General features: G+C 39.4%; 1 protein-coding gene across 4 annotated transcripts in view; it reads right to left on the bottom strand.

Moving 5' to 3' along the window:
* The window catches only part of SA1 (stromal antigen), a 219,519-nt gene that overhangs the window by 48,498 nt on the left and 151,329 nt on the right, over positions 1–19,692 (bottom strand). For 3 of the 4 annotated variants that reach the window (XM_070084815.1, XM_070084818.1, XM_070084817.1), the window contains exons 19-20: positions 18,157–18,314; positions 10,360–10,405 (exon numbers count right to left, since the gene is read on the bottom strand). In XM_070084815.1, coding sequence (XP_069940916.1) covers positions 10,360–10,405; positions 18,157–18,314 — 204 coding nt within the window. Of the gene's footprint in view, positions 1–6,862; positions 7,861–10,359; positions 10,406–18,156; positions 18,315–19,692 lie in introns of those variants that run through there. The other variant, XM_053786269.2, reaches the window with a different exon arrangement.

Raw genomic sequence — 19,692 nt, 5'->3', positions numbered from 1 at the left:
AACACATCCCTGGAAACTGGGCAACTACCTGAGGTATGGAAGATGGCAAATGTAGTTCCCATTTTTAAAAAAGGAGACAGAAAAGAGGCACTAAACTATAGACCTGTGTCATTGACGTGCATAGTATGCAAAATTATGGAGAAGATTATCAGGAGGAGAGTGGTGGAGCACCTGGAACGGAACAGGAGTATAAATGCCAACCAGCACGGATTCACGGAAGGCAAATCCTGTGTCACAAACCTTCTGGAGTTTTATGATAAAATAACAGAAGTAAGACAAGAGAGAGAGGGGTGGGTTGATTGCATCTTCTTGGACTGCAAGAAGGCCTTTGACACAGTTCCTCACAAGAGATTAGTGCAGAAGCTAGAGCATCAGGCGCATATAACAGGAAGGGCACTGCAATGGATCAGAGAATACCTGACAGGGAGGCAACAACGAGTCATGGTACGTAATGATGTATCACAGTGGGCACCTGTGACGAGCGGGGTCCCACAGGGGTCGGTCCTAGGACCAGTGCTATTTTTGGTATATGTGAACGACATGATGGAAGGGTTAGACTCAGAAGTGTCCCTGTTTGCAGATGATGTGAAGTTAATGAGGAGAATTAAATCTGATGAAGACCAGGCAGGACTTCAAAGAGACCTGGACAGACTGGACACCTGGTCCAGCAAATGGCTTCTCGAATTTAATTCTTGGGGTGAGTATAACACCGAGCATGTCTCCGGAAGCACACATCAATCAGATAACTGCTGCAGCATATGGGCGCCTGGCAAACCTGAGAACAGCATTCCGATACCTTAGTAAGGAATCATTCAAGACACTGTACACCGTGTATGTCAGGCCCATACTGGAGTATGCAGCACCTGTTTGGAACCCGCACTTGATAAAGCACGTCAAGAAACTAGAGAAAGTACAAAGGTTTGCGACAAGGTTAGTTCCAGAGCTAAGGGGAATGTCCTATGAAGAAAGATTAAGGGAAATCGGCCTGACGACACTGGAGGACAGGAGGGTCAGGGGAGACATGATAACGACATATAAAATACTGCGTGGAATAGACAAGGTGGACAAAGACAGGATGTTCCAGGGAGGGGACACAGAAACAAGAGGCCACAATTGGAAGTTGAAGACACAAATGAGTCAGAGAGATAGTAGGAAGTATTTCTTCAGTCATAGAGTTGTAAGGCAGTGGAATAGCCTAGAAAATGACGTAGTGGAGGCAGGAACCATACACAGTTTTAAGACGAGGTTTGATAAAGCTCATGGAGCGGGGAGAGAGAGGGCCTAGTAGCAACCGGTGAAGAGGCGGGGCCAGGAGCTAGGACTCGACCCCTGCAACCACAAATAGGTGAGTACAAATAGGTGAGTACACACACACACACACACACACACACACACACACACACACACACACACACACACACACACACACACACACACACACACACACACACACACACACACGCACGCACGCACGCACGCACGCACGCACACACGAGAACATATGACAATTATCAAGTTGTGGAGCATGTACTCTGGTTTGTGAAGATGACAAAATTTAAAAATAAGTTTGCTTTAAACAATGACAGAATAGCAAACGCAAAGCAGGAGTTTTCAGTTGCTCTTTGCTGTTGGCAGTTTTTTAGGGGGATTCTGAAGTAAAACTGCAAAAGTTGGACAAATTTAGGAAGCTACGTTAAAGAAGGAAATAAAGTGAATGTAGAAAAAAAAAAAGCAAGGTGATGAGGGAATCAAAAAAGTACTGGCAATGACACACTGAATTTCAGACTGAAGGGAGGGAATATGGAGGAAGTGGACGTAGTTAGATATTTGGGAGTAGACATATGAGCAGATGGTTCTATGAAACACAAAATGAACCAAAGAGCAGATGGAGAAAAAAACGAGTAGTGTATTGAGGAATCTATGAAAAGAAAAGTTTATCTATGGCAGAAAAAAATGAAATGTACTTAAACAAAGTATAAGGGTACCGACACTGTTATATGGGTGTGAGGCATGAGTTTTTGAATGATGCCGTGAGAAGGCAGCAGCAAGAAGTAATGTCGTGTTGGAGACCAATGTGCAGTGTGAATAACATGAAGAGAACTCAAGGCATAGATTATTAGAAAAACAGTGAGGGGTCACCTAGGGTTTAAGTCAGAGGACTAAGAAGGGTTTGTTGGTTAGGGTATGTAGAGAGGATGGAGAGGAATAACATAAAAAAGAGGGTGTATAAATATTGGGTGGAAGGCAGAAGGGGTATGGATCCTTCCAGGAATTGTTGGAAGAAGGGAATAAAAGAAGCTTTGAGTTTTTGGAGCTTGAGCATCCAGGAGGCTTGTATGAGCGTGTAACATAGGAATCAACCAGTTAGCAAGACATGAGTCCTGGAGGTGGGAATTACAGAACCTGCACTCTGAATGAAGGGTGGGGATATCTGCAGCTTTGAACTGTAGTGATGGTGCCCCTCGGGCAAGAAAGTGATGGAGTGACTGATGGTGAAAGTGTTTCTTCTTTTTTTTGGGTCACCTTACTTCAGTGGGAGACAGCTGGTAAAAAAAAAGAGAACAGTACTATACCTGTAGCTATAAATAGGTATGGGTAATTTCACATACATTCTTTCACACACCCATTGCTTGAATCTATATATTATTATTATTATTATAATCAAAAAGAAGCGCTAAGCCACAAGGGCTATACAGCGCTTGAATCTATATAAAACTACTGATAATACCTTTTTAACACAGCAGCTGCATCCCATTTAAGTAGGGTAACCCTCCCCTCAAAAAAAAAAGGGGAAATACTATACGTTCACCATCATTCATTCAACTGTTTTGCAATAACTGTGCTGACATCACAGTTCAAATGACCCTCCAAACTGCAACATCCTTATCCTTCCTTTAGTAGGTGGTGTACTTCCCACTTCCAAGACTCAAGTCTGGCTAACCGATGTCCCCTGAATCCCATCACAAAGGATACCCTACTCACATTTCAACATCGCATCAAACCATAAAAAAAACTTATTTATACTCACTTCAAATTAATATGCTCACACCAGCCTGTTGGACATTCAAATACCTTTTACCCTACTTCCCTCCAATTTTCATAGCTTACATGAATAAATTTTAGTGGATTTCAAAATTTATAAAATACAGTGGACCCCAGGATGTCATTGGATTAAGCAACAATCGGATTAACCCTAACCCTTTGACTGTCGCGGTTGTATATATACGTCATGGGAGATACCGTGTTTGACGTATCTATACGCATAAATTCTAGCGGCTGGCTTCAAATCAAGCGGGAGAGGGCTGGTAGGCCTACACGAGAGAGAATGGGTCTCAGTGGTCGGTGTGCACCCTGTGAAAAAAATCTGGGACTCAGCGGTGCATTGTGGGAACGCCTTGTTGGTAGTCCATTTTCACCATGCCTCGCGGTAAGAAGTTCCTCACTCCTCGGCGGATTGGAGGTCTTTTGTTCCCAAGTGATAGCTCAAACAGTGATGATAGTGTCAGTGAAAGTGAATTCCCTGGTTTTGAAGCGGGTGTGACCGAGAAAATTACCCAGGATAACATAATTGGTGATGAAAACCCAGATGACCCACAACCTTCCACCTCTGGTGCTGGGCCGGCTCGTTCATGTTCTCCTGTACCAGGACGAAAGAGGAAACTATTTGCCCGTGTACAAGACTCAGATGTGAGCAGTGCAAGTGATAGTGATAGTGATTTCAAGGTTATTGAAAGCAGTTCTAGTTGTGACAGTGAGGGTGAATATTCCCCAGTGAAGCGGCAGTATGTACGACGTCGCATGCGGTCTGGTAGTGTGCCATATGCTCTTCCAAGAGGAAGGAGTACATCTCGGAGCACATCCCGTGGCCCTACACCACGTCCTGATAGTGAAGATGACGATATTGTTACGATGGGTATAAATGATGTGAGTGAGGCAGCAGGCGGTGGTGGTGATAGTGATGGTGGCATGAGTCATGTGACACCAGCAGCGGGCCACGCTACTACCCGCGCTGCTGACTCTGCACAACTACAACCAGCCTCGCCCGACCCCACACTCCTACAACCACAACCACAACCTGCACAACCACATTACAATATCCAGAACGCACCAGCTGACCGTATCTGGGATTGGCAGCAAGATGACGAGTTTGTTCCCAATCCCCATGACTTTGATGGAGGACAAAGTGGAAACGCTTTGGTATAAAGTTATTTGTTCTGTGTGATTGCAAAACTGGTCTGGTTTTGGATATAATTGTGTACACTGAAGGTAAAACAATGGAAGATACCAGGAAGTTACTGGATATCTCTGGTGATGTGGTTAGAACAATGATGGAGCCATATCTTGGTAAGGGGCATATTTTATATACTGACAACTGGTACACAAGCCCTATACTCAGTGATTTCTTGCGAGTGAACATGACAGATGTGTGTGGCACAGTGCGTAGAAATCATAAACATATGCCTAGGTTCGATGCTGGCAGTCGTAGAGGTGAAGTGCAGATGTTTGCTGCCAATGACATCATGGCATTTCGGTGGCATGACAAACGTGATGTCACACTGCTGACATCAGTTCACCGACACGAAATGGTAGACACTGGCAAGCAGAATAGAGAGATCAATGAACCTATTGTAAAACCTGCAACTGTGATGGATTATAACCTCAATATGCGCTTAGTGGACAAATGTGACATGCAGATTGGGTTTGCTGACTGTGTTCGCAAGAGTTATAAGTGGTATATAAAACTGTTTTTCCATCTTCTTGACATTTCCATGCTGAATGCTTATAATATGTATAAGTTGAAGACCAAGAACAAACCCAAATATGGTGAATTTTGTTTGTCAGTCATCAGACAAATAATATTCAAGTACCAAGAAACAACACCTGCAATAGACCAGCGCCCACAAAATTATCAACACATGTCCTCTCGTCTAAGGCCTGGTGATCACTACCCCATACCACTGCCTGCTACTACTGCCAAGAAAAATGCTCAGAAGAGGTGTTTTGTCTGTGGACATACCACAAAACGCCCACAAAAACGCAGAGACACTCGTTTTATGTGTGAGGAGTGTAAGACACCATTGTGCTTATACCCATGTTTCAAAGAATTCCACAAGCTGCAGCACTTCTAGAAAAGTGTCCAGTGATTGTACATATGTATATATATTATAAAACAATCATAATAAACATTTGTTTACATTGTTTGTGTAAACAAGCTTTAGCAACATTATAATGATACGAGTGTTTTTGCTATAATTGTGTTACATTCAACGAGTGTATATTTGAACATTGTACAATAATTTGGTCTCACAGGCCACAAAAGTTATGTGAAAAAATAAAATAGTGAAAAAAGCAAGAAACCATCGAATACAAGTAAATCAAAGTTTACCGGGTGACCGGCAGTCGCCGCTGGCAGATCAATTTCAGCAAACTTCAGGACTCTATATCTCGGTAAGTACTCATGGGAAATTTTTTTTTTTTGGGGACTAAAACAATCAGAAAAATAATCTTAACATTTTCATAAGAAAAAATAATTTTTTTTTTTTTGAATATTTTGCAACACCAGGAGACACTTCAGGATTGGGCCCTTCGACAGTCAAAGGGTTAAGTAACGTTTTCATGTCAAAATATTGGCTCGGTTAACGAGACTGAACTCGGTTAGTCATTTGTCCCGAATGCGTCCACACGCTGTGAGTGGCCCGGACACTCCATGTACAGCCAGTGTGCCATTGTTTACCAGCCAGTGAAAACGATTCCACGCATACATGCGATACATTTTGTATTATCCCACTGTTTTTAGTGCTTGTAACTGCTAAATAAGCCACCATGGGCCCAAAGAAAGCTTCTAGTGCCAGCTCTTTGGTAAAGAGGGAGAGAAACACTAAAATTCAAGAAAAAAGTTTGTGGTACGGAAGTGGTGGTGGTAGAGGGTGGTAGTAATGGTGGTACACCAGCCAGGATACTTCCCCACACACCAGCCAGGATACTTCCCTACATACCAGCCAGGGTACTTCCCTGCACACCAGCCAGGGCACTTCTCCACACACCTGCCAGGGTACTCCCCCACACACGATTTGATCTGGGTGGGACTTGCGCATAAGTGAATAGAATTATCAAAACTTATAGCTTGGGAAGCATTGAAAATTGGGTTGGGCAAATACGATTCTGTTAGTGGGATGGTTTGTGAAGGATGTGCCTAGTATGGGCCAACAGGTGACAGAGCTGTTGCAGGCCGTGCTGGCAACATCTGTAGTGACAATGTTGTGTCCCATTTTAGGGAAATCTTAAAGAGATGCCAGAAACAGACCTCTCTGGACAGATATTTAGTGCTATAGGTGTGCAGTGACTCTCAAGTTGGTCCTAGTGGCATTACAAAACAAAGAAGGGAAGTAATCCCAGAAAAGGACTTGGTACTTGAAGTCTTTCTGGAAGAGGATTCCCCTTCCAAACAATAGTACACCTCCATCCTCTCCCCTCCTCCCATCTCATCACTATCAATAAGTCTTCAATAAAATTAAGTGTCATTTTAGTAATGTTTTACTCTTCATGTCTCATTGTTTTCTGTGTAGGGAAATGTATATTTCAAGTAAAAAAAATTTGTTTAATACTTTTGGGTGTCTGGAACGGATTAATTGGATTTCCATTATTTCTTATGGGGAAAATTAATTCAGATTAAGTCAGATTCGGTATAAGACACACTCTCTGGAACGGATTAATTACGTTATCCAGAGATCCACTGTAAATAAAATTTAATGTGCTGCACGAGTTATGTACTGTATACATACTGCAATTTGTTTTTTGTTTCTTGCAGGAAGAGCTTTTTTTTATGTACATTTTGCATTTAGGTAGTCATAAAAATAAATACTGCAAATGTAAAAATATTTATTTACACATTTGTACAAATCATCCTCTGGTATATCTGATAGGGAGGCTCCCTCCTAAATATTTCCATAAATTTTATTTTAGCTTCTTTCACCCTTGATAAATGCTTGACTATACCTACATATACAATATAAAAGACAATCTATACATAAATATAAAATTTAAATATCTAAAACATTATGACAAAGTAAGTGCTGTTAAATATTCTTCATAAAAATTAATAGTGTTGATTCAATCAGATACTCCTTTTATTCAGAATTCTACATTCAGAAAATTTCAAATTTGGGAAGACCTTCAAAACTTCAAGACTTTCCTAAATGAGAACATTTTTAGAAATTTTAAATTTAAAAATTTCTAAAAAATTCTTAATATTTTCAAAGATTCAGTTATCTTAGTAAATACAGAAATTTCTGCTTTTTATATATAATTTGAAGCTCTAATTTTTATATTTATTAAACAAACTAAAATACGGAATTTATTAATAAACATTTTTAAGAATTGATACTAAATGATAGTTAAACACTATCCAACATACATGAAGTCTACCACCCAAGATTTAATTCTAAGTACTACAGTAAAATATATGGAGAACTAAGAAGTGAGAGAATATTTTTGGCCACTCTACATGTACTATACTGTAAAGAAAAGAGTGAAGTCTGACATAATTATAGGTTAGGGGCCCTGCCCAAGACCTGGACATCTCCTCGCTGCCAGTCTCCTTCCAAAATCAAATGCCTCACAAAATCTTCATCATCATATTGGATGTCATAACATGTTCCATTAATGAACTGGCCATCATCTGATTCCTCTGGCACTGTACCTGGGGCAGAAATACCCAAGACAGTACCTGTACAATATACCCCCTCTCCATCAATGTACCACTTGTGACGAACCACACGACCAATAATATCTGCATGAACTTGCTCCAAGCGGCGGCGGCGGCGGGGACGGCCAGTTTCTCTTGGTTCTTCAATAGCTGGCCTTTAGTGAAGGAGCAAAAAAACAATTAAGGATGTGAAAAAAATAAAACATGCCTTACCCTAGGGACAGCTGGGTAACTGAAAAAATTTAGTAAAAATATTGACCACTACTTCCTTGCTAAAGTGCATATTTTACATTGACTACCAGTGGTATACATTACATTGTTATCTCAATGAATTTTTTACTGAATAATATCTAATCATTAGTAAAATAGTATATTACTGATACTGTACAATGTTGGTGTTGTAGCTGCTAATGTTTATTATTTTTACAAGATTTCATCTACATATTTTTCATTAATATTTCTGCCAAAGAGTAAGTCAAAACTGCAGCTGCAGTTACAACTCTGAGAGAAAACTTTAGATGAATTTTAGTATGTGTACCAAAATGTTGCCTAGTTTCCTCTCCATACTGTAAGTTAGTTGTGACTATTTCTCCTTAACTCTTTCACTGTCCAAACTCCTGAATTAAAAGTGCTTACTGTGGCCATATTAAAAAAAAAAAAATGAAATGGTAGAAAACCTTTTTCTGAAGGTAATGACACCAAAATTACTAAATTTGGTGGAAAACTTTGTGGAATTACACAGGCACAAAGTTAGAGGTCTAGGCACAATTTATGCATCAGTGATTGTTCCAACTTTAACCCTTTCAGGGTTTCCGACTTACTAGTACGGCTTACGCACCAGAATTATTGACGTACTAGAACGCCTAAATTCTAGCGCCTTCAAATCTAGGGAGAGAAAGCTGCTAGGCCTAGATATGAAAGAATAGGTCTATGTGGTCAGTGTGCACAGTATAAAAAAAATCCTGCAGCACACAGTGCATGAGAAAGAAAACTCCGATCGTGTTTTTGGTTTAAAACAGCGACTTTGCAGTGTATTTTCGTATGGTATTTATGGTTGTATTCTAGTTTTCCTGGTCTCATTTTATAGAATGGAAGACATATTACAGAAAGTGAGATGATTTTGATTGGTTTCATAATGAAAAGTATCTTGAAACTGAGCTCAAAGTAGCAGAATTGTTTGATTTTTACCAAATTTTAAAAGTAAACAAATCGTGCCCAGCGTCCAATACACGTCAACTGGTGAGTCTCATAATTTTTCACAAGTACACTGATATTATTTATACCATTTCTACACCACTTCTACACTAATGCAGTAGTCTGCATAACATAAATCTATTTTTTGTGAGAATAAAAATTCAAAGTGAAAAGCAAAAGAAATGTAACCAAGGCCTGGGGATGTGAGTAATGAAGAGAGGAAATGTTATTTTAGTGCCAGGAATGTCTGTCTTCTTTATTCTGGACCCTATTTGGAAATTGGCATCTTTTGAAATATGTGTGAATTGGCAAAATTGCCAATTTCTGACCACTTTATTGGATAGTTGAAATCGGTAAATGGGTGGTTTCTTGTACTCATTCGATAGAAAAAATGAAGTTTTAGTGAAATAGTTATGATATCTGTCGACTGGTACATTGGAATTGGCCGAAAGTAGGGCTCAAAGTCGGCGAAATCGCTGATGCGTCAACATCGTCAAGACTGCTAACTTTGCGAGAGCATAATTCTGTATGTTTTCCATCAAATTTCATACTTTTGGTGTCATTATGATCGAGAAAAGATTCTCTATCATTTCACAAGAAAATTTTTTTTTTTTCCAAAAATTTTCGACCCTGAGAACAAGTTCAGGAGAGGGCCTCTCAACCCTGAAAGGGTTAAAGTCCAATTTGAAGCCCATTCCATTGTTCAATTCAATCCAATTTTTAGCTTTTTCACTGGTATGAAAAAAAAAAAAAAAAAAAAAAAAAAAAAAAAAAATTTAAAAAGTCCAAAATAAACAATGTAGACATTCCAGACACTAAAGGCTTCTCCTATATTACACTTTCCTTCCACTCTGAATTCACCATCACACACAAAAAATAGAAGAATTACCCTATTTCTTGGATAATATAACCAGGAGTGATTGATCATGGTTTATGGCATCGTAATAATGGAATCAGACCTAGTAAAAGCCCATACAACAAGCCAGGGGGTGTAATGCAATCCTTGCCCATCCTCAGGAAAATTGGCAAAAATCAAATAGTTCTGCTATTTTGAGGCCAATTTCAAGTATGTACCTGGCATCAATTATCCAGATCTACGTGATGGACAGTGAAAGGGTTAACTAACAAGCAAAATTTTTTAGTCCACATATGATATGTCATGAATGCCTTCACTGCCAGTAATATATATCTTCAAGTAAAAATCTAATATGGTAATTTTCATGAAAATAAAATCTTGAAAAAACAATTAGTCTACCTAGTATAATTACTGGTATTTTTTCTAAAAGACATCAGAGCAAGATAAAATGAAAAAAGGACAGAGAATACAAGTTAAAAAGCAAAATAAAGCAAAATGTATCACTACTTTATACATAAAGAGTAAAATACCATCAACAAATGTCCAAGGTTTGAGACAGCACAAAAAAACAAGTGTTGTGAACAAAAACACTATTTATACTTACTGGAATGGAGCATCATCCTCTTCATCTTCGTCGTCATCATCATCCACTGTAAAAAAAAATGATTATAGCAATTTGTCCCTTTAAGAACTTGAGCAATTAGGCAGTAGGTTGGTAGACAAATCACCCAGGGGGGTACTACTATTCTTCCAAATGAGTGTGAAATGGAAACCTGTAGTTGTTTTACACAATGGTAGGATTGCTGGTGTCTTTTTTTTTCTGTGTCATAAATACAAATTCGGAGTGTGGAAATTAAGAGGTGTGGAGTTAATAAAAGTATTAGTCAGAGAGCTGAAGAGGGGTTGTTGAGGTGGTTTGGTCATTTAGAAAGAATGGATCAAAGTGGAATGACATGGAGAGTGTATAAATCTGTAGGGGAAGGAAGGCGGGGTAGGGGTCATCCTGAAAAAGGTTGGAGGGAGGGGGTAAAGGAGGTTTTGTGAGCAAGGGGCTTGAACTTCCAGCAAGCGTGCGTGAGTGTGTTAGATAGGAGTGAATGGAGACGAATGGTATTTAGGACCTGACGATCTGTTGGAGTGTGAGCAGGGTAATATTTAGTGAAGGGATTCAGGGAAACCGGTTATTTTTACATTGCCGAACATGAGTCCTGGAAATGGGAAGTACAATGCCTGCACTCTAAAGGAGGGGTTCAGGATATTAGCAGTTTGGAGGGATATGTTTGTGTATCTTTATAGGTATATGCTTCTAAGCTGTTGTGCTCTGAGCACCTCTGCAAAAACAGTGATTATGTGTGAGTGAGGTGAAAGTGTTGAATGATGATGAAAGTATTTTCTTTTTGGGGATTTTCTTTCTTTTTTGGGTCACCCTGCCTCAGTGGGAGACGGCCGAATTTTTAAAAAAAAAAAAAAAAAAAAAAAAAAAATCTAGATGTAGTTGTAAAAGTGTGAGTTGTCACAGTTGCTATTTGAAAGTTTCTGAAGACAAGTTGCAAGGGTTTGTAGACAGATTTGGAAGGGTATATAAAAATAGGAAATTTAAAGCATACACAAAAAATGATGATGGTGGGTAATAAAAAAAACTAGGCAATGACTGATTAAATATCTAATTGAAGGGAATATGGAAGAAGTAGATGTATTGAGATATCTGGGAATGGACATGTCAGCAGATAATGCTATGAAAGATGAAGTGAATCATATAATAGATGAGGGGAAAAATGTAGGTAATGTGATGAAGAATATGCGCAAAGAAAGAAGCTTACCTATGGAGTTATAAGAGAACATACAAGAGTATTGTGACACCAACACTTTTATACAAGTGTGAGGCACAGGCTTTGATGTTGCAGCAAGGAGCCTAGAGGTAATGGTGATGTTATGTCGGAGAGCAATTTTTTTTTATTAACACATTTGCCATTTCCCACCAAGACAGGGCGACTCAAAAAAGAAGAAACACTTTCATCATCATTCACTCCATCACTGTCTTGCCAGAGGCATGCTTACACTACAGTTAAAATAGTGCAACATCAATAGCCCTCCTCTAGAGTGCAGGCACTGTACTTCCCACCTCGAGAACTCAAGTCCGGCTAACCGGTTTCCCTGAATATTATTTTTTTATTATCACACTGGCCTATTCCCACCAAGGCAGGGTGGCCCGAAAAAGAATCCCTTCTTAAATGTTACTTTGCTGCTCACACTCCAACAGCATATCAAGTCATAAAAACCATTTGTCTCCACTAGCTCCTATCTAACACGCTCACACAGACTTGCTTGACGTCCAGGCCGTTCCACACAAAACCTCTTTTACCCCCTCCCTCCAACCATTCCTTGGCTAACCCCTAGCCTACATTCCTTCCACTACAGATTTATATGCTCTCCAATTCATTCTATTTTGTTCCATCCTCTCTAAATGTTCGAACCACCTCAACAACCTCTCAGTAATATGTAGTATGAATATTGTGCAGAGGGAATGGAGGAGAGAAATTAAAATGCGAGATCAAGGGTAAAATTCAGAGGGCTGGAGGAATGATGCTAAATGGTTAGAGAATTTAGAGAGGGAGTGTAATAGAATGACAAAGGGGCATATATCTGGGGTGGAAGGCATGGGTTTGGGTTGTTCCAAGAACAGCTGGAGGAAGAAGGGTAAATATTTTGATTATCAAGGGGATTAAGCATCCAGCATGCTTATGTGAGATCACTAGACAGTGAAGGGAGCCAAGTGGTTATTAATGCATATGCTGCTGGTGTATGAGCAAGGTAACATTTATGAAAGGATTCAGATTAAAACAGTTAACTGGACTTGAGTCTTAGGAGTAGGAATGGTAGTATTTGCACTTTGTAGAAAAGCCTGGTGATGCTGAAGTTGGATGTTTATCTGAACTGTGATGAATATGGGAGAATTGTTTCCTTTTCTGGGTCATCCTGTTATGGTGGGTGATGGCCATTAAGGTAATGAAGGAAAATCTGTTAATGCTTCTAGGAATCATTTCATTCTGAAGCCCTGGTCTCTATTCTACATATAAACAATTTAAAGTAGAATGAATCTGCTACAAGTTACTGTAAATCTCTTGATATAGATCTTAATTTTATAATATCCTGCTGGGCAATTCATATGAATAGCTGGATATTACAAGATTAGGTTATATATCCGTAACAGCACAATGCTACTAAATGGTCATGTCAGGACACTTGTTTGCATGGGCACATAACCCTCTCACTGACAGCCTGCTGCAGCAACCGTGTTAAGTTACTACTAATTTTTCTTTATTTTTTCTACTTTTTCCTGAGTTTACTTCTTTCCATCTATTCTCTATTATAATATGCTTTTTGAGGCAATCCTAATAATGTAGTTTTCATTCTCTGTGCAAACAATCAGTTTCACTATGTAAAAGCAAATGCAGAATGTAATTCACAAATAGTAAACACTTAGGCGAGGAAACTTGTGACATTTCTGTCTGACTTGGACCTCTGTCAAGTCGTAAAAGCAAATTGTTATATTTTTAATCAATTAATTACAGTAGAAATCCTGTATCTGTGGATTCGGTTTCCGCAGTTTACCGTGGCCTTAAAACACTGGAAAATTCCAGAAATAAACAATGAGGGAGTCATCAATATGATTGAAGAAGAAGTGGAAGAACACACGATAGAACATCAAAAAGTGTTGACAAACGAGGAATTAGAAGAACCTGTCAAGCCATCAACAGAGATAGAGGAAAAAGAACCAGCAATGTAGACACTGGAAAACTTTGGTTAAGTGTTTCGGATTGTACAGACTTTAAAGGAAAAGAAATCATGGATTACGATCCTATGATGGAATGCAGCATTAATGTTGCCCAGACAGCAACCACCCAGGGAAGTACTACCGTCCTGCCAGATGACTGTGAAACAAAAACCTGTAACTGTTTTGCATGATGGTAGGATTGCTGGTTTCTTTTTCTGTCTCATAAACACGCTAAGATAACAGGGATATCTTGCTACTCCTACTTACACTTTGGTCACACTTCACAGACACGCACATGCATATATATATATACATACATCTAGGTTTTTCTCCTTTTTCTAAATAGCTCTTGTTCTTTTTTATTTCTTCTATTGTCCATGGGGAAGTGGAAAAGAATCTTTCCTCCGTAAGCCATGCGTGTCGTATGAGGCGACTAAAATGCCGGGAGCAATGGGCTAGTAACCCCTTCTCCTGTATACAATTACTAAAAAAGAGAAGAAGAAAAACTTTATAAAACTGGGTTGCTTAAATGTGCGTGGATGTAGTGCGGATGACAAGAAACAGATGATTGCTGATGTTATGAATGAAAAGAAGTTGGATGTCCTGGCCCTAAGCGAAACAAAGCTGAAGGGGGTAGGAGAGTTTCAGTGGGGGGAAATAAATGGGATTAAATCTGGAGTATCTGAGAGAGTTAGAGCAAAGGAAGGGGTAGCAGTAATGTTAAATGATCAGTTATGGAAGGAGAAAAGAGAATATGAATGTGTAAATTCAAGAATTATGTGGATTAAAGTAAAGGTTGGATGCGAGAAGTGGGTCATAATAAGCGTGTATGCACCTGGAGAAGAGAGGAATGCAGAGGAGAGAGAGAGATTTTGGGAGATGTTAAGTGAATGTATAGGAGCCTTTGAACCAAGTGAGAGAGTAATTGTGGTAGGGGACTTGAATGCTAAAGTAGGAGAAACTTTTAGAGAGGGTGTGGTAGGTAAGTTTGGGGTGCCAGGTGTAAATGATAATGGGAGCCCTTTGATTGAACTTTGTATAGAAAGGGGTTTAGTTATAGGTAATACATATTTTAAGAAAAAGAGGATAAATAAGTATACACGATATGATGTAGGGCGAAATGACAGTAGTTTGTTGGATTATGTATTGGTAGATAAAAGACTGTTGAGTAGACTTCAGGATGTACATGTTTATAGAGGGGCCACAGATATATCAGATCACTTTCTAGTTGTAGCTACACTGAGAGTAAAAGGTAGATGGGATACAAGGAGAATAGAAGCATCAGGGAAGAGAGAGGTGAAGGTTTATAAACTAAAAGAGGAGGCAGTTAGGGTAAGATATAAACAGCTATTGGAGGATAGATGGGCTAATGAGAGCATAGGCAATGGGGTCGAAGAGGTATGGGGTAGGTTTAAAAATGTAGTGTTAGAGTGTTCAGCAGAAGTTTGTGGTTACAGGAAAGTGGGTGCAGGAGGGAAGAGGAGCGATTGGTGGAATGATGATGTAAAGAGAGTAGTAAGGGAGAAAAAGTTAGCATATGAGAAGTTTTTACAAAGTAGAAGTGATGCAAGGAGGGAAGAGTATATGGAGAAAAAGAGAGAAGTTAAGAGAGTGGTGAAGCAATGTAAAAAGAGAGCAAATGAGAGAGTGGGTGAGATGTTATCAACAAATTTTGTTGAAAATAAGAAAAAGTTTTGGAGTGAGATTAACAAGTTAAGAAAGCCTAGAGAACAAATGGATTTGTCAGTTAAAAATAGGAGAGGAGAGTTATTAAATGGAGAGGTAGAGGTATTGGGAAGATGGAAGGAATATTTTGAGGAATTGTTAAATGTTGATGAAGATAGGGAAGCTGTGATTTCGTGTATAGGGCAAGGAGGAATAACATCTTGTAGGAGTGAGGAAGAGCCAGTTGTGAGTGTGGGGGAAGTTCGTGAGGCAGTAGGTAAAATGAAAGGGGGTAAGGCAGCCGGGATTGATGGGATAAAGATAGAAATGTTAAAAGCAGGTGGGGATATAGTTTTGGAGTGGTTGGTGCAATTATTTAATAAATGTATGGAAGAGGGTAAGGTACCTAGGGATTGGCAGAGAGCATGCATAGTTCCTTTGTATAAAGGCAAAGGGGATAAAAGAGAGTGCAAAAATTATAGGGGGATAAGTCTGTTGAGTGTACCTGGTAAAGTGTATGGTAGAGTTATAATTGAAAGAATTAAGAGTAAGACGGAGAATAGGATAGCAGATGAACAAGGAGGCTTTAGGAAAGGTAGGGGGTGTGTGGACCAGGTGTTTACAGTGAAACATATAAGTGAACAGTATTTAGATAAGGCTAAAGAGGTCTTTGTGGCATTTATGGATTTGGAAAAGGCGTATGACAGGGTGGATAGGGGGGCAATGTGGCAGATGTTGCAAGTGTATGGTGTAGGAGGTAGGTTACTGAAAGCAGTGAAGAGTTTTTACGAGGATAGTGAGGCTCAAGTTAGAGTATGTAGGAAAGAGGGAAATTTTTTCCCAGTAAAAGTAGGCCTTAGACAAGGATGTGTGATGTCACCGTGGTTGTTTAATATATTTATAGATGGGGTTGTAAGAGAAGTAAATGCGAGGGTCTTGGCAAGAGGCGTGGAGTTAAAAGATAAAGAATCACACACAAAGTGGGAGTTGTCACAGCTGCTCTTTGCCGATGACACTGTGCTCTTGGGAGATTCTGAAGAGAAGTTGCAGAGATTGGTGGATGAATTTGGTAGGGTGTGCAAAAGAAGAAAATTAAAGGTGAATACAGGAAAGAGTAAGGTTATGAGGATAACAAAAAGATTAGGTGATGAAAGATTGAATATCAGATTGGAGGGAGAGAGTATGGAGGAGGTGAACGTATTCAGATATTTGGGAGTGGACGTGTCAGCGGATGGGTCTATGAAAGATGAGGTGAATCATAGAATTGATGAGGGAAAAAGAGTGAGTGGTGCACTTAGGAGTCTGTGGAGACAAAGAACTTTGTCCTTGGAGGCAAAGAGGGGAATGTATGAGAGTATAGTTTTACCAACGCTCTTATATGGGTGTGAAGCGTGGGTGATGAATGTTGCAGCGAGGAGAAGGCTGGAGGCAGTGGAGATGTCATGTCTGAGGGCAATGTGTGGTGTGAATATAATGCAGAGAATTCGTAGTTTGGAAGTTAGGAGGAGGTGCGGGATTACCAAAACTGTTGTCCAGAGGGCTGAGGAAGGGTTGTTGAGGTGGTTCGGACATGTAGAGAGAATGGAGCGAAACAGAATGACTTCAAGAGTGTATCAGTCTGTAGTGGAAGGAAGGCGGGGTAGGGGTCGGCCTAGGAAGGGTTGGAGGGAGGGGGTAAAGGAGGTTTTGTGTGCGAGGGGCTTGGACTTCCAGCAGGCATGCGTGAGCGTGTTTGATAGGAGTGAATGGAGACAAATGGTTTTTAATACTTGACGTGCTGTTGGAGTGTGAGCAAAGTAACATTTATGAAGGGATTCAGGGAAACCGGCAGGCCGGACTTGAGTCCTGGAGATGGGAAGTACAGTGCCTGCACTCTGAAGGAGGGGTGTTAATGTTGCAGTTTAAAAACTGTAGTGTAAAGCACCCTTCTGGCAAGACAGTGATGGAGTGAATGATGGTGAAAGTTTTTCTTTTTCGGGCCACCCTGCCTTGGTGGGAATCGGCCGGTGTGATAATAAAAAAAAAAAAAAAAAATAATAAATAATCACTGAAGCATTAGAACTTCTCCAGCAAGTGTTTAATGAGGTAAAAAGATACAACTTCCTAATATGATGTTTTCCAAAAGGTTGAAAAACACACCGTGTACAATATCAACAATCCCCAACCATCAATGTCGAAATGTCATTTTGTGTGCAATTTATCAATTAAACTTTAACACTGGTATATGTGCAAATAAAAACAATTTATACATAGGTTTCACAACTATCCACTGTTTTGGGCATTTGTGGTAGATCTTGGAACATATCACCCACTATACGGGGATGGACTATTGTAAAATTCATTTTTGAAAGCCTTTTAAAAATTACAGATAGATTCCTCTTGAGGAAGATTTTAAATGTGGTGAACCTCTTAAAAAAAAGAGGAAAAAAAAATATAGGTAAAATTTACTTACACATTTATTAGAGGTGCAGAGTATTTATATAAGATTTTGATAAAAAAAAATGTCCTAATATACACATATAGGTTCAGCATCAAGCAAACTTGTGCGAGTGTGATAAAAGTGAATGAAGACAGGTGGTTTTTAATGCATGTGCCACTGGAGAGTGAATAAGGTAACATTTAGATAGATATTAAAGGAAACCGATTAGCTACATTTGGGTTCTGAGGGTGGGGAAGGACAGTGCCTCCACTCTGAAAGAGGGGTGTGGATATTCAAGTCAGAGGGTAATCTGAATTGTGATATCAGCACACTTATAACAAAACAATGACTGAATGAATGATGGTCAATGTGTTTTCTTCTTTGGGTAATTCTGCATTTACCACTGACAGCCAATTAGGCAAGAAAATAATTTCAATATTTGAAATACAACCAGATCACGTAAAACTTAAGACACTCAACAAAAACCCTATTCTACTGTGACGCCATCCCCCCCAAGCTGTATGCATATACAAATAACTAACCATGTTTGCGTTTCCGTGTATATGCACGTTTAGAAGTTTGCGGTGGCTGATCACCCTCTCCATGCACCAAGGAATTACGGTACATAAGAAGAGGCTGCCAATCTTCACCACGTGAACTAGGCATCCCAGCAGCAATGCGGCGATCCAAGTATGCAAGACTGAAAGGGAGTAAAACATGTTAGAAAAATTTAATTACTTTACTTTGAAGTAAAAGTGCCCCCTACACAACACACAAAATGCCTACATGAAAACTGAAATTCTATCAGGAATGAGTCTTAAGACTAATTGCTATTTGTGCCTTAGGGAACTGAATGATGAGTTACAGTGGGAAATGGTATCACCTAATCTTGAATACAATGCACATACATGCTATATTATTCCAGTGCTACTTAACCCTTTGAGTGTTGCCAGGCCCTCTCAGAGACTTGTTCTCAGGGTTGCCAAAAAAAAAAATTATTTTTTCTTATGAAAAGATAGAGATGCTTTTCCTGATCATAATGACACCAAAAGTTTGAAATTTGATGGAAAACTTACGGAATTATGCTCTTGCGAAGTTAGTGGTCTCGATGATGTTTACGCATCAGCGATTTTGCCCACTTTGAGCCCTATTTTTGGCCAATTCCAGTTTACTAGTCGACAAAAATCATAACTATTTTGTTAGAACTCCGTTTTTTCTATCGAATGAGTACAAGAAACCACCCATTTACCTATTTCAACTATCCAATAAAGTGGTCAGAATTTAGCAATTTTGCCAATTTCACACAAATTTCAAAAGATGCCAATTTCCAAATAGGGTCCAGAATAAACAATAAAGACATTCCTGGCACTAAAATAACATTTCCTCTGTTCTAATATTAGTCACATCCCCACGCCCCTCTTACATTTCTTTTGATTTCCACTTTGAATTTTTATTCTCACAAAAAATAGAAGATTTACTGTTATGTAGACTACTGTATTAGTGTAGAAATGGTATAAATAATACCAGCACACTTGTGAAAGAATATTAGATTCACCAGTTGACGTGTATTGGACGCTTGGCATGATTTGTTTACTTTTGAACTTTGGCAAAAACTGAACATTTCTGCTACTTTGAGCTCAATTTCAAGGTACTTTTCATTGTAAAACCAATCAAAATCATCTCCACTTCCGTAATATGTCTTCCATTCTATACAATGAGACCAGGAAAACTAGAATACAGTGGACCCCCGGTTAACGATATTTTTCCTCTCCAGAAGTATGTTCAGGTGCCAGTACTGACCGAATTTGTTCCCATAAGGAATATTGTGAAGTAGATTAGTCCATTTCAGACCCCCAAACATACACGTGCAAACGCACTTACATAATTACACTTACATAATTGGTCGCATTCGGAGGTGATCATTATGCGGGGGTCCACTGTATAACCATAAATACCATATGAAAATACAGTGCAAAGTCGCTGTTTTAAACCAAAAACACGGTCAATTTTTTTTTCTCATTACGCACTGTGTGCTGCAGGATTTTTTTTATACTGCGCACACTGACCACATAGACCCA

Source organism: Cherax quadricarinatus, chromosome 14 (genome assembly GCF_038502225.1).
Source record: "Cherax quadricarinatus isolate ZL_2023a chromosome 14, ASM3850222v1, whole genome shotgun sequence".
Taxonomy (NCBI): Eukaryota; Metazoa; Arthropoda; class Malacostraca; order Decapoda; family Parastacidae; genus Cherax; species Cherax quadricarinatus.
The sequence above is the reverse complement of the archived record's forward strand: the minus strand, read 5'-3'. Positions and strand labels throughout refer to the sequence as shown.